The sequence below is a fragment of the Microcaecilia unicolor genome, chromosome 8 (genome assembly GCF_901765095.1).
Source record: "Microcaecilia unicolor chromosome 8, aMicUni1.1, whole genome shotgun sequence".
Classification (NCBI taxonomy): Eukaryota; Metazoa; Chordata; class Amphibia; order Gymnophiona; family Siphonopidae; genus Microcaecilia; species Microcaecilia unicolor.
The window spans coordinates 244,955,282-244,967,455 of record NC_044038.1 but is presented as its reverse complement, the minus strand read 5'-3'; the positions used below and the strand labels follow the sequence as shown (position 1 = coordinate 244,967,455).

The 12,174-nt window shown below is 43.2% G+C and overlaps 1 protein-coding gene across 1 annotated transcript in view; it reads right to left on the bottom strand.

Annotated features, from left to right (window-relative positions):
* RBL1 (RB transcriptional corepressor like 1) overlaps positions 1-12,174 on the bottom strand; it is a 389,513-nt gene that overhangs the window by 359,730 nt on the left and 17,609 nt on the right. Inside the window, 1 exon segment of the mRNA XM_030211607.1 lies at positions 2,459-2,592. Within this exon segment, the coding sequence (XP_030067467.1) occupies positions 2,459-2,592 (134 nt within the window).

Here is a 12,174-nt window from a genome sequence, read left to right as displayed (position 1 = left end):
AAAAAAAAAAAAACACAGACTGAACTCATTGTCACACACTGACAATGTACCAGGACTTTCACTCTCAATTGCTTTGGGTTACACAACATGACAGGTGGAGACTGGGAAGCATAATATAATTTAAAAAAAATAAAACCCAGACACTGAACTCACTGTCACATACTCTCTCTCTCTCACACACACACACGGTCTCTCCAGCACACCAATTACTTATGGTATCACAGCACATTTCTCCTTAATGGCTCTGTCTCACACACATACACACTTTCTCTCTCTCTCTCACTCTCACACAATATTAGAACAATAAACAAATGCATATAAGGAGCAACTGACCCTTCACTATCACAGGGACTCCTACCAGCTCTCTCTCTCTCAACTCACTCTCACACTCTCTCTCTTTCACACAGATGCACACACACAGACACTTTCTCTCTCTCTCTCTCTCTCTCTCACACATACTCACTCTCTCTCTCACACACACACAATATTAGAACAATAAGGGACATGGGAAATCACATAACTCAAACAATAACATGGTTCAAATTCTGAAGGATCTAATGCTGTTTACACCAAAAACATAGTATATAAAAGTGTACTGTAGACATCAACTGAAATTACGTTCATCAACTAATAAATTACATTTCTAAAAAACAAAACCTTGACCGCTTGGCTATTTCATTACATACTACAGAAATGGCACCTGTTGTAATGGGCTTTACGGCTTGTATATATACAGTGGTGGAAATAAGTATTTGATCCCTTGCTGATTTTGTAAGTTTGCCCACTGACAAAGACATGAGCAGCCCATAATTGAAGGGTAGGTTATTGGTAACAGTGAGAGATAGCACATCACAAATTAAATCCGGAAAATCACATTGTGGAAAGTATATGAATTTATTTGCATTCTGCAGAGGGAAATAAGTATTTGATCCCCCACCTACCAGTAAGAGATCTGGCCCCTACAGACCAGGTAGATGCTCCAAATCAACTCGTTACCTGCATGACAGACAGCTGTCGGCAATGGTCACCTGTATGAAAGCCACCTGTCCACAGACTCAGTGAATCAGTCAGACTCTAACCTCTACAAAATGGCCAAGAGCAAGGAGCTGTCTAAGGATGTCAGGGACAAGATCATACACCTGCACAAGGCTGGAATGGGCTACAAAACCATCAGTAAGACGCTGGGCGAGAAGGAGACAACTGTTGGTGCCATAGTAAGAAAATGGAAGAAGTACAAAATGACTGTCAATCGACAAAGATCTGGGGCTCCACGCAAAATCTCACCTCGTGGGGTATCCTTGATCATGAGGAAGGTTAGAAATCAGCCTACAACTACAAGGGGGGAACTTGTCAATGATCTCAAGGCAGCTGGGACCACTGTCACCACGAAAACCATTGGTAACGCATTACGACATAACGGATTGCAATCCTGCAGTGCCCGCAAGGTCCCCCTGCTCCGGAAGGCACATGTGACGGCCCGTCTGAAGTTTGCCAGTGAACACCTGGATGATGCCGAGAGTGATTGGGAGAAGGTGCTGTGGTCAGATGAGACAAAAATTGAGCTCTTTGGCATGAACTCAACTCGCCGTGTTTGGAGGAAGAGAAATGGTGCCTATGACCCAAAGAACACCGTCCCCACTGTCAAGCATGGAGGTGGAAATGTTATGTTTTGGGGGTGTTTCTCTGCTAAGGGCACAGGACTACTTCACCGCATCAATGGGAGAATGGATGGGGCCATGTACCGTACAATTCTGAGTGACAACCTCCTTCCCTCCGCCAGGGCCTTAAAAATGGGTCGTGGCTGGGTCTTCCAGCACGACAATGACCCAAAACATACAGCCAAGGCAACAAAGGAGTGGCTCAGGAAGAAGCACATTAGGGTCATGGAGTGGCCTAGCCAGTCACCAGACCTTAATCCCATTGAAAACTTATGGAGGGAGCTGAAGCTGCGAGTTGCCAAGCGACAGCCCAGAACTCTTAATGATTTAGAGATGATCTGCAAAGAGGAGTGGACCAAAATTCCTCCTGACATGTGTGCAAACCTCATCATCAACTACAGAAGACGTCTGACCGCTGTGCTTGCCAACAAGGGTTTTGCAACCAAGTATTAGGTCTTGTTTGCCAGAGGGATTAAATACTTATTTCCCTCTGCAGAATGCAAATAAATTCATATACTTTCCACAATGTGATTTTCCGGATTTAATTTGTGATGTGCTATCTCTCACTGTTACCAATAACCTACCCTTCAATTATGGGCTGCTCATGTCTTTGTCAGTGGGCAAACTTACAAAATCAGCAAGGGATCAAATACTTATTTCCACCACTGTATAAAACTTACTCTATGTATGATTTATATTTTACTCTTTATGTTTCCATTTGCTTTCCAAAGAGAAGGTGCTCAACATCATACAATCCACCATTCTGTAGGAAGAAAAAATAAATAAATAAAAGATTCTACCTTAACTTAGCCGAACGTAGTATTCTGGTGAGAGAAACGCAATTTCCTTCCATTATCCCCCTTCCGACTGTTGGAAGGATGCTTTTACGACATGCAACGTATAAAGCACATGCCAACCAGTGTTCCACTTCTCCCTGTATGAAGACAAAACAGATTCTCAGAGAACAAACATTAGGATAATATACATTTTCTGCATATGTAATACTCGCAAATTCAAAACAAGAAGCAAAAGCAAAAATTATACCTTTTGATTACTGGTTAAAGCAGGCACCTGATATTACATACTAAATAGGAAACTCAGAGTTATGTTTTAATTCACCACTCTGTAGACCACTTGTACAAAAGTTGGGCCTGGCCACAGGCTCAACTGCAGCCAGAGCAACATTTACTGAAGATGTGTAGACAAGGCACTGACCTCCCAGATCCCATAGGGCTGAGCCACGTCTCACACAGTGGGCACTAAGAAGCGCGACTAGAGACAATGAGGCCAAGCTGCGTGCTCAACCAGGTCCAGATAAACTGGGAGCAGCCCTTAAGCTCAACCAAGCTGTGCAGCCTCAGCCAGCAGACAGGAGGAAGGAGGGACCAGGAGCACCAGACAGCACAACCTACCATCTGCTGGAGGTAGAGAAAATACTGGATCTTTCCAGGGACCATCACCAGCTAATATAGGTGAGGTCACTGGTATAGCTTAGCTTGTTTTGCTACCTACATCTGCTGGTAAGACGGGATAACACCCCACTTGTGCAGAACAGTGTATCCAGACAGTAAGGAATGCTCCTCTAATTGGTTGTGACATGTACATAAGTATGTAAGTATTGCCATACTGGGAAAGACCAAAGGTCCATCAAGCCCAGCATCCTGTTTCCAACAGTGGACAATCCAGGTCACAAATACCTGGCAAGATCCCAAAAACTATAAATTAATTTATGTAGAAACTATAAATTAATCTGTGTCCTGGGTTCATGTGAAATGCACATGTAACCAACTCGGTACCACTTTATGTTTATCAGACTTTCAAAATGGATTGGCAACTTTCAGGTACTTCAGGAGAACCCTCAAACATACTGCTGGTGGATTCTCTGAGAGCAAGGCACTCATTCCTCTGCAAATCCTGGAAGAAAAAGCCTTTTTTTTTTTTTTAAAGCCCATATACGCTAACCACTGTTACCATATCCTCTGGCAGAGAGTTCCAGCGCTTAACTATTCCTTGCATGAAAAAAACTACTTCCTCCTATTTGTTTTAATAATATTTACATCAAGTGTCCTCTGGTCTTTGTACTTATTGAAAGAGTGAAAAATCAATTCATTCTGATATCACACCTGTGCTCAAGCAACTACATTGGCTGCCTATAGAATTCGATTCAAGATCCTGTACCTGATGTTCAAAGGGTTACATGATAGGATTTGTACTATTCTTACTGCCAAACTGTGTATTTATCAGCCAAAGAGATCGCTCTGTTCCATGAAGTCTTCTACTACAACTTATCATTTATATATTGTGAAGAGAAAAATCGCCCCTTTAAAAGACACAGACGCTGAATAATTCGCTAGTATTAATATATAAATATATCCATATACATCTATATATCTATATATCTATACATATATATATACATATATATATTTTAAAAGCTGAGCTAAGAAAGAGCTGACTGCCAGCAAAAGTCTGGAGAAAGAAAAAGCTTCGTCTTAATTTCGTTTTCTTTTAATTCCTTTAGAGTAACAAATGGCTGCCTATTAAAAATGGCCAAACAATACAGCCGAGCTAGAAAAGAACAGTGCTGAAAAGAAATAAAATAGCAGTCTGGTTTTTTTTTTTTAAACAACTGAGCTTGCTAGTTAAAAATGTGGGACTTTCCAGAATGCTAAACAAAGGGTAGCCCTTCCCAGCTACGTATGGGAGATGGGGAGGAAGGGGGGAGGAACCCGGGGGCACCCCGAGTTTAACACCCCCAGAGGCTGAAAAAAAAGAAAGGAAAAGAAATCCCTACCTGACCAGCGTCTAACAGAGAATTCCTAGGCACAGAAGAAGAGGTAGCATTGTTGTTCTTATTATTAACCTCTAAAAGAGAAAGATAGAGAGAGAGACTAATGGGCTCGCTTCCTACCTGCTGGGAGACTGAGAAAATACTGGGGCTAGGGTCACATGACCAGGGCTCTTATTGGCTCTCCAGAGTCACAAGTTTTTCTCAGTCTCCACCTGCTGGTAGGCGAGCACAACCCAAGAGTCCAATCCTGGTCCGGTCCGGAGGGACGCTAAGGAAAGCGCTATTAAACGTACGCAGCGCTGTACACTTGAACATGAAAAGACAGTCCCTGCTCGGCAGAGCTTACAATCTAATTAGGGCAGACAAACAGGACAAATAAGAGATAAGGGAATATTAAAAGTGAGGATGATAGTGGGGGCGGAGCAAGATGGCGGCCGCAACACTCTAACGCGAAATATCTCGAGGAACTTTGCTGGAGTTAAGCCTTTCTCACTTGTTTTATAGCGGTTTTCTTAAACAACGCTTTACTTTTACCTGTTTCCCACGATGCCTCATACTAAGAGAAAGGCTTTTGTTAGAACGGGAGCCCAGCCGGTTCTTACATCGACACCGACCCAGCAAACAATCGAAGGATATCTCGCGAGAACCAGTCTGGCGTTGGGAGCTCCCGCTGAGCAATGTGCGCAAGGAGAAGCCATACTCCAGGGACAGGACATATCGTTGTCCCCCCCAACGCGTTCTCCTCCTCCGCAACCGGCAGAGATCAGCTCTAGAGGGGAATCACGAACCCACGAAAGCGGTGGTCTGGTATCACATCTGGGCCCTATAGCTGAAATCTCTCCCGAGGCCCTTCTACCATCTGAGGCTCAAGCTGCGCCGGTAACACTTGAGGCAATATGGGGGACGCTCCAGACTGTTTTGGCATCAACAAGTAAGATAGAATCTTTAGTAGTAAATGTTCAGACTTTGACTTCTTCCCTTACTACTATGAAAAATGATGTCGCAGATAAGATAAATCATTTATCAGAAGAAAATATTAAGCTGAAGGAAACTACTGTAAAACTAATACAAGACAATACTTTGATACATGGGAGATTGGAATATTTTGAGAACTTTAATAGGAAATTAAACCTACGCTTTTTGAATTTTCCTAAGACCCCAATCTACCCACCGCATGAAATTTTTAAAAGATATCTAATAGAAAATTTGAAATTTTCAGAAGATAATATACCTCCACTGAATAAAATATATTATCTTCCAACGAAAAAAGTGAAGGAAAAAGAATGTGATATTCAACAGGAGGGAAAAGACCTTAACATATCAGAACTATTGGAATCTTCTTTGACAGAGTTAACTGAACGCCAAACTCTCCTGGTGTCATTTATTTTTCATCAGGATTTGGAAAATGTTAGGAAAATTGCGTTGAGAAATTTACAAACCCCATTTTATGGGAGTAAAATTTGGATATTTCCAGATGTAACGAAACAGACGCAAGCCAGGAGAAAAGAGTTTTTGGCACTTCGATCAGCAACATTGGCTCTAGGAGCCTCCTTCAACCTGAATTATCCATGTAAATGCAACATCAAATATCTCGGGGTTAAATATGTTTTCCTAAATCCTGAACACTTAAAACAGTTTATTGCTCAGAAAAAGTTAATTTAATACATGTTCTTGCCTAACAGGTATAATTTGCCTTAAGTAATAGATTTAAAGAGACATAATAATGTAATAACTGGTTCAAATTTGGCCAATGCCTTTCTATTTTGTTGAATTGTTTTTTTCTTATTTTGAATCTCATCTCCTGAGTAACTGCTTAAACCCCCCATCTTATGGTGGTCTAATACAAGTGATACAATTTTTGTTTCTGTATATTATGATTATATTATTAATATGTACTATTTTGCCTATTCAAGATTTAAATGCTTGTGAAAAAATTGAAATTGATAAATAAAAGAATAAAAAAAAAAAAAAAGTGAGGATGATAAAATAAGGGTTCAGAATAAGTGACTAAGGGTTAGGAGTTAAAAGCAGCATCAAAAAGGTGGGCTTTTAGCTTAGATTTCAAGACGGCCAGAGATGGAGTTTGACGTACCAGCTCAGGAAGTCTATTCCAGGCAGATGGTGCAGCAAGATAAAAGGAACGGAGTCTGGAGTTAGCGGTGGAGGAGAAGGGTGCAGATTTACCCAGTGAACAGAGTTCCCGGGGAGTAGCGTAGGGAGAGATGAGAATGGAGAGGTACTGAGGAGCTGCAGAGTGAATGTACTTATAAGTCAATAAGAGGAGTTTGAACTGTATGCGGAAACGGATAGGGAGCCAGTCTTCTGTTTTAGATGTACCCAATTATCGGGATGTTAGGCTGGAGGAGTTTCAACACTCGACTTTTTTATATCACAGGGCCGCAACTCTGGAATCAGCTTTGTGTATTAGAGAATAGCAGGAGATGAGAAGGTTCAGGACACAGTTAAACACATTTCTGTTTCCTCCGGCATACAAAGCAGACTGATGTTTACTGAGGCGGGTCTTTGTAGTGGGGACTTAGTTTTATTTACTTTATACTTTAATTATGAACTGTATTTCTGTCTTGTTTAGGTCGAGTTTCTGTTAATGACTTAGTTATGTATTAGATATTCTTATTATGCCTGTGTTTGTTGAACTCTGCCTAGAAAACTATGGATAAAGCAGAATAGTAAAATTATGTCTTACCTGATAAATTTTCTTACCTTTAGCCGCAGCAGATGAATCCAGGAACTGGTCGGTTATGTCCATAAGTACAAAAGTATTGCCATACTGGGAAAGACCAAAGGTCCATCAAGCCCAGCATCCTGTTTCCAACAGTGGCCAATCCAGGTCACAAATACCTGGCAAGATCCCAAAAATGTACAAAACATTTTATACTGCTTATCCCAGAAATAGTGGATTTTCCCCAGGTTCATTTAATAACGGTCTATGGACTTTTCCTTTAGGAAGTCGTCCAAACCTTTTTTAAACTCTGCTAAGCTAATTGCCTTTACCACATTCTCCGGCAACGAATTCCAGAGTTTAATTACACGTTGAGCAAAGAAAATTTTTCTCTGATTCACTTTAAATTTACTACATTGTAGCTTCATCGCATGCCCCCTAGTCCTAGTATTTTTGGAAAGCATGAACAGACGCTTAACATCTACCCGTTCTACTCCACTCATTATTTTATAGACCTCTATCATATCTCCCCTCAGTCGCCTTTTCTCCAAGCTGAAGAGCCCTAGCCGCTTTAGCCTTTCCTCATAGGGAAGTCGTCCCATCCCCTTTATCATTTTCGTCGCCCTTCTCTGCACCTTTTCAAATTCCACTATATCTTTTTTGAGATGCGGTGACCAGATTTGAACACAATATTCGAGGTGCAGTCGCACCATTGAGTGATACAAAGGCATTATAACATACTCATTTTTGTTTTCCATTCCTTTCCTAATAATACCTAACCTTCTATTTGCTTTCTTAGCCGAAGCAGCACACTGAGCAGAAGGTTTCAACATATCATCAACGACAACAACGAGGTCTCTTTCTTGGTCCGTGACTCCTAACATGGAACCTTGCATGACGTAGCTATAATTCGGGTTCCCCTTTCCCACATGCATCACTTTGCACTTGCTCACATTAAACGTCATCTGCCATTTAGACGCCCAGTCTCCCAGTCTCGTAAGGTCCTCTTGTAATTTTTTACAATCCTCCCGCGATTTAACAACTTTGAATAACTTTGTGTCATCAGCAAATTTAATTACCTCACTAGTTACTCCATCTACCAGCAGGTGGAGACAGAGATAAACAAGATTAAAGGCAGTGATACCAGAGTGCCAGTCCCTGCATCAGTTAGTATATGTCATTTGCAAGTAGGAAAGTAATTGGAAAACAAAAAGAGGTAACCAGAACTCAGAAACCTTCCTCACAACAAAAAAAAATCAGAATCCAAACAAAGGGAACAATGGAGCAGAAGCTCCCCTCCTGTCAAACTCTTGCCTGTAGAATGCACCCTCTTTCTGTCTGAATCTGCGCTAGAGAAAGAGGGAAAGAGGCCTCGAAGCTGCACAGAAGGAAAAACGGCAGGCGTTGACTAACAAGGAGGGATCCTGGATTCATCTGCTGCAGCTAAAGGAAAGAAAATCAGGTAGAGACATAATTTTACCTTCCTTAGCGCCTGCAGCAGATGAATCCTACTGGTGGGATGTACCAAAGCATACCCTACATAGGGCAGGAAGCTAACGTACCCCCTCACCAACACTTCTGCTCCAAACCGAGCACTGTCCCATGCTGCCATGTCCATCCTGTAATGCTTCAAAAAAGTAAGCCAGGAAGCCCAAGTAGCCACCTGACAAATTTCTTCCAATGGCAGAAACAAAGTGTTAGGTTCTCAGGTTCAGAGCCCGCGGGGCTGGGCTCTGGAGCAAATGTGAGCCCTTGGGCTGCTGACGAGGAGCGACAGCAGCAGGCAAAACCCACCAACCAACGCTGGGCAAGCACATCGACACCGGCAGGGACTGCAGGCACCGCCCAGCGAGCCAGAACACACGGACTGGAACACTGGACTGGAATCCCCCGGACTGGAGGACACAGGACTGGAACACCGGACTGCAGCACACCGGACTGGTCCACACAGCTTCACCTGCACTTAGCTACTAAGCCCCCCAGGAGTTGAGCTCCTGGGTTCGAGTAGCCGGCAGGACTTACTGGATACCGGATGACACAGGGACTAGGACTGGAAACAGAAGTGCTCCTAAACCTAAACTGATCTACGTGCTCCCAAGCCCTAAACCAGCAGGAGTGTTCCTAACAGTAAACTGACAAAAGGACTTCCTAAGCCCTATACTAAACAGGAGCTCCTAAGCCCTGCTCAAGAAAGGGACTTCCTAAGCCCTAAACTAACAGAGCAGGGAACTAAACACAAAGCCAACACAGGTGCTACTAAGCACCAAGCTACAAGCAGAGCTCTACACCAACAAGCAAAACACAAAACCAACAAGCCACGTAAGCATTGCTGTAGCAAGCTAGAAACAAAACTAACACGGTGCTTCCCAAGTACTACTCTGGCAAGCAACCAGAAGAGCTCCTAGCACTAAAAGGGAAGACAGGGGAGCCACAAGGAAAAAGCAGGGAAGCTAACACATAAGCCAAAAGTGATTCTAAATCACCAAACATCAACAGCAAAGACTGCAATGCTCCCAATAGCACAAACACCAGAAGTACTTCTAACAGCAAACTCTGCAGTGTTCCTAACAACACCAAATCCTGAAGTACTTCTAACAACAACAGAGCTTCCAAAGCCCTACACACAGCAATGCTTCCAAAACCAAGAGGGAAAAGCAGGGGAACCATAAGGGAAAAGCAGGAAAGCTAAACACACAGTCACCAGTGCACACTGCACTAACACTAACCTGGCCCTTAGCAAAAGCAAGCAGGGAAACTAGACACAAAGTCAGAAGTGCACACTGCACCACCCTACCTAAAGCAAACACCTCTGTTGCAAAGGCTCTGAAGGAAACAACACCACTTCCTTATCAAGGCCCTCTCTGATGATGTCACACTCCCTAGACCTAGGCAACAGCACAGTGACCCAGAGAGGCCCAACCCACACCAATGCAGAAAGGCTGCCGCCACCACCACGACTTTAGAGAAGGTGCGTGGAGCAGTGGCCAGGCCAAAGGGGAGAGCCCAAAACTGGAAGCGATGACCCAGGACAGCAAACCGGAGGAAACTCCGATGACACTGCCAAATCAGGACATGCAAGTATGCCTTCCAGAGTTTGAGAGCCGTCAAGAACTTGCCAGGCTGAACCGCCGCACTGACGGATTGCAAGGTCTCCATGTGGAAGTGCTGAACCATCAGAAATTAGTTCACCCTTCTGACTTCCAGAATGGGCCGAAAGGCATCCCCCTTCTTGGGAACCATGAAATAAATGGAATTGCGACCCGTGGGAACCTCAAGGGGGGGGGGGGGGTATGAGAATAAAGGCCCACAACTGTAGGAGGTCTTGCAAAGTGGCCAGTACTGCCACCAGCTTGGAGCACATGGTACAGTGGTATTCCAGAAAAAAATCTGGGAACAGGAGAGTTGAATTCGAGCTTGTAAACTTCCCGAACCCCATCGTTTATTTATTTACTATACCGTTACTTCTTACATAGCAAATCAGAACGGTTTACATCTTTAAAAAGTACAAATATACAATAATATTCTAACAAACGAAATCCATTTTGTGATAGGACAGCTGTAACAAAAACTTCCATACCAAAGAGGACAAAACAATTAATTGTATCATTCATACACCTCACATCAGGCAATGCTATTTCCTTTGATAGTATATATTCCCTGTTTAAATAGCCATACTTCCTTTCCTTTCTGAGTGGTTCTCTAGATAGACCGTGATAAATTTCAAAAACTTTTTCAAAGAAGTAGGTTTTCAAAGCCTTATGAAAAAGCGTAAATGATTCTTCCACCCTGATAAATTTTGGGAAGGAATTCCATAGTGATGGTGACAGAATGAAAAATGAGGAAGCTCAAGTTGATTCCCACCTAGCTCTCGAGGGAGGTGGAATTACCAGTCTATTATCAGTAAGTAAGCGTAATGTTTGCGACGGTGTGTATGGAATAGTTTAGTTTGCAAGATATGATGGGGTACCTAAGTAAAGCGCTTTATATGTAAGGTGCTTACCTTAAATTAAATTCTTAGTATATAATATCACATTCATTGCTGATTCAATCTAGAATTCAGAATGAATGTGACTGTTGGACAGACTGGATGGACTGTTTAGGTCTTTATCTGGTGTCATTTACTATGTTACTATATGTTAAGTAAGTTTTCTTATATACAGATGACACACTTAATTTTATGGACAATCCACAACATTCGCTGCCTTTTTTATTGGCAGGAGTTACATCGCTTTGGGCGTATATTACTACTACTACTACTTAACATTTCTAGAGCGCTACTAGGGTTACGCAGCGCTGTACAATTTAACAAAGAGAGACAGCCCCTGCTCAAAGAGCTTACAATCTAATAGACAAGTGAACGGTCGGTCCGATAGGGGCAGTCAAATTGGGGCAGTCTGGATTCACTGAACGGTAAGGGTTAGGTGCCGAACGCAGCATTGAAGAGGTGGGCTTTAAGCAAAGACTTGAAGACGGGCAGGGAGGGGGCTTGGCGTAAGGGCTCAGGAAGGTTGTTCCAAGCATAGGGTGAGGCGAGGCAGAATGAGCGGAGCCTGGAGTTGGCGGTGGTGGAAAAGGGTACCGAGAGGAGGGATTTATCCTGTGAACGGAGGTTACGGGCGGGAACGTAAGGGGAGATGAGGGTAGAAAGATAGTGAGGGGCAGCAGACCGAGTGCATTTGTAGGTAAGAAGGAGAAGCTTGAATTGAATGCGGTATCTGATTGGAAGCCAGTGAAGTGACTTGAGGAGAGGGGTGTTATGAGTATATCGATTCTGGCGGAATATGAGACGTGCAGCAGAGTTCTGAATAGATTGAAGGGGGGATAGATGGCTAAGTGGGAGGCCGGTGAGGAGTAAGTTGCAGCAGTCCAGGCGAGAGGTAATGAGAGCATGGACGAGAGTTCGGGTGGTGTGTTCAGAGAGGAAAGGGCGAATTTTGCTGATGTTAAAGAGGAAGAAGCGACAGGTCTTGGCTATCTGCTGAATATGCGCAGAGAAGGAGAGAGAGGAGTCAAAGATGACTCCGAGGTTGCGGGCAGTTGCGGGT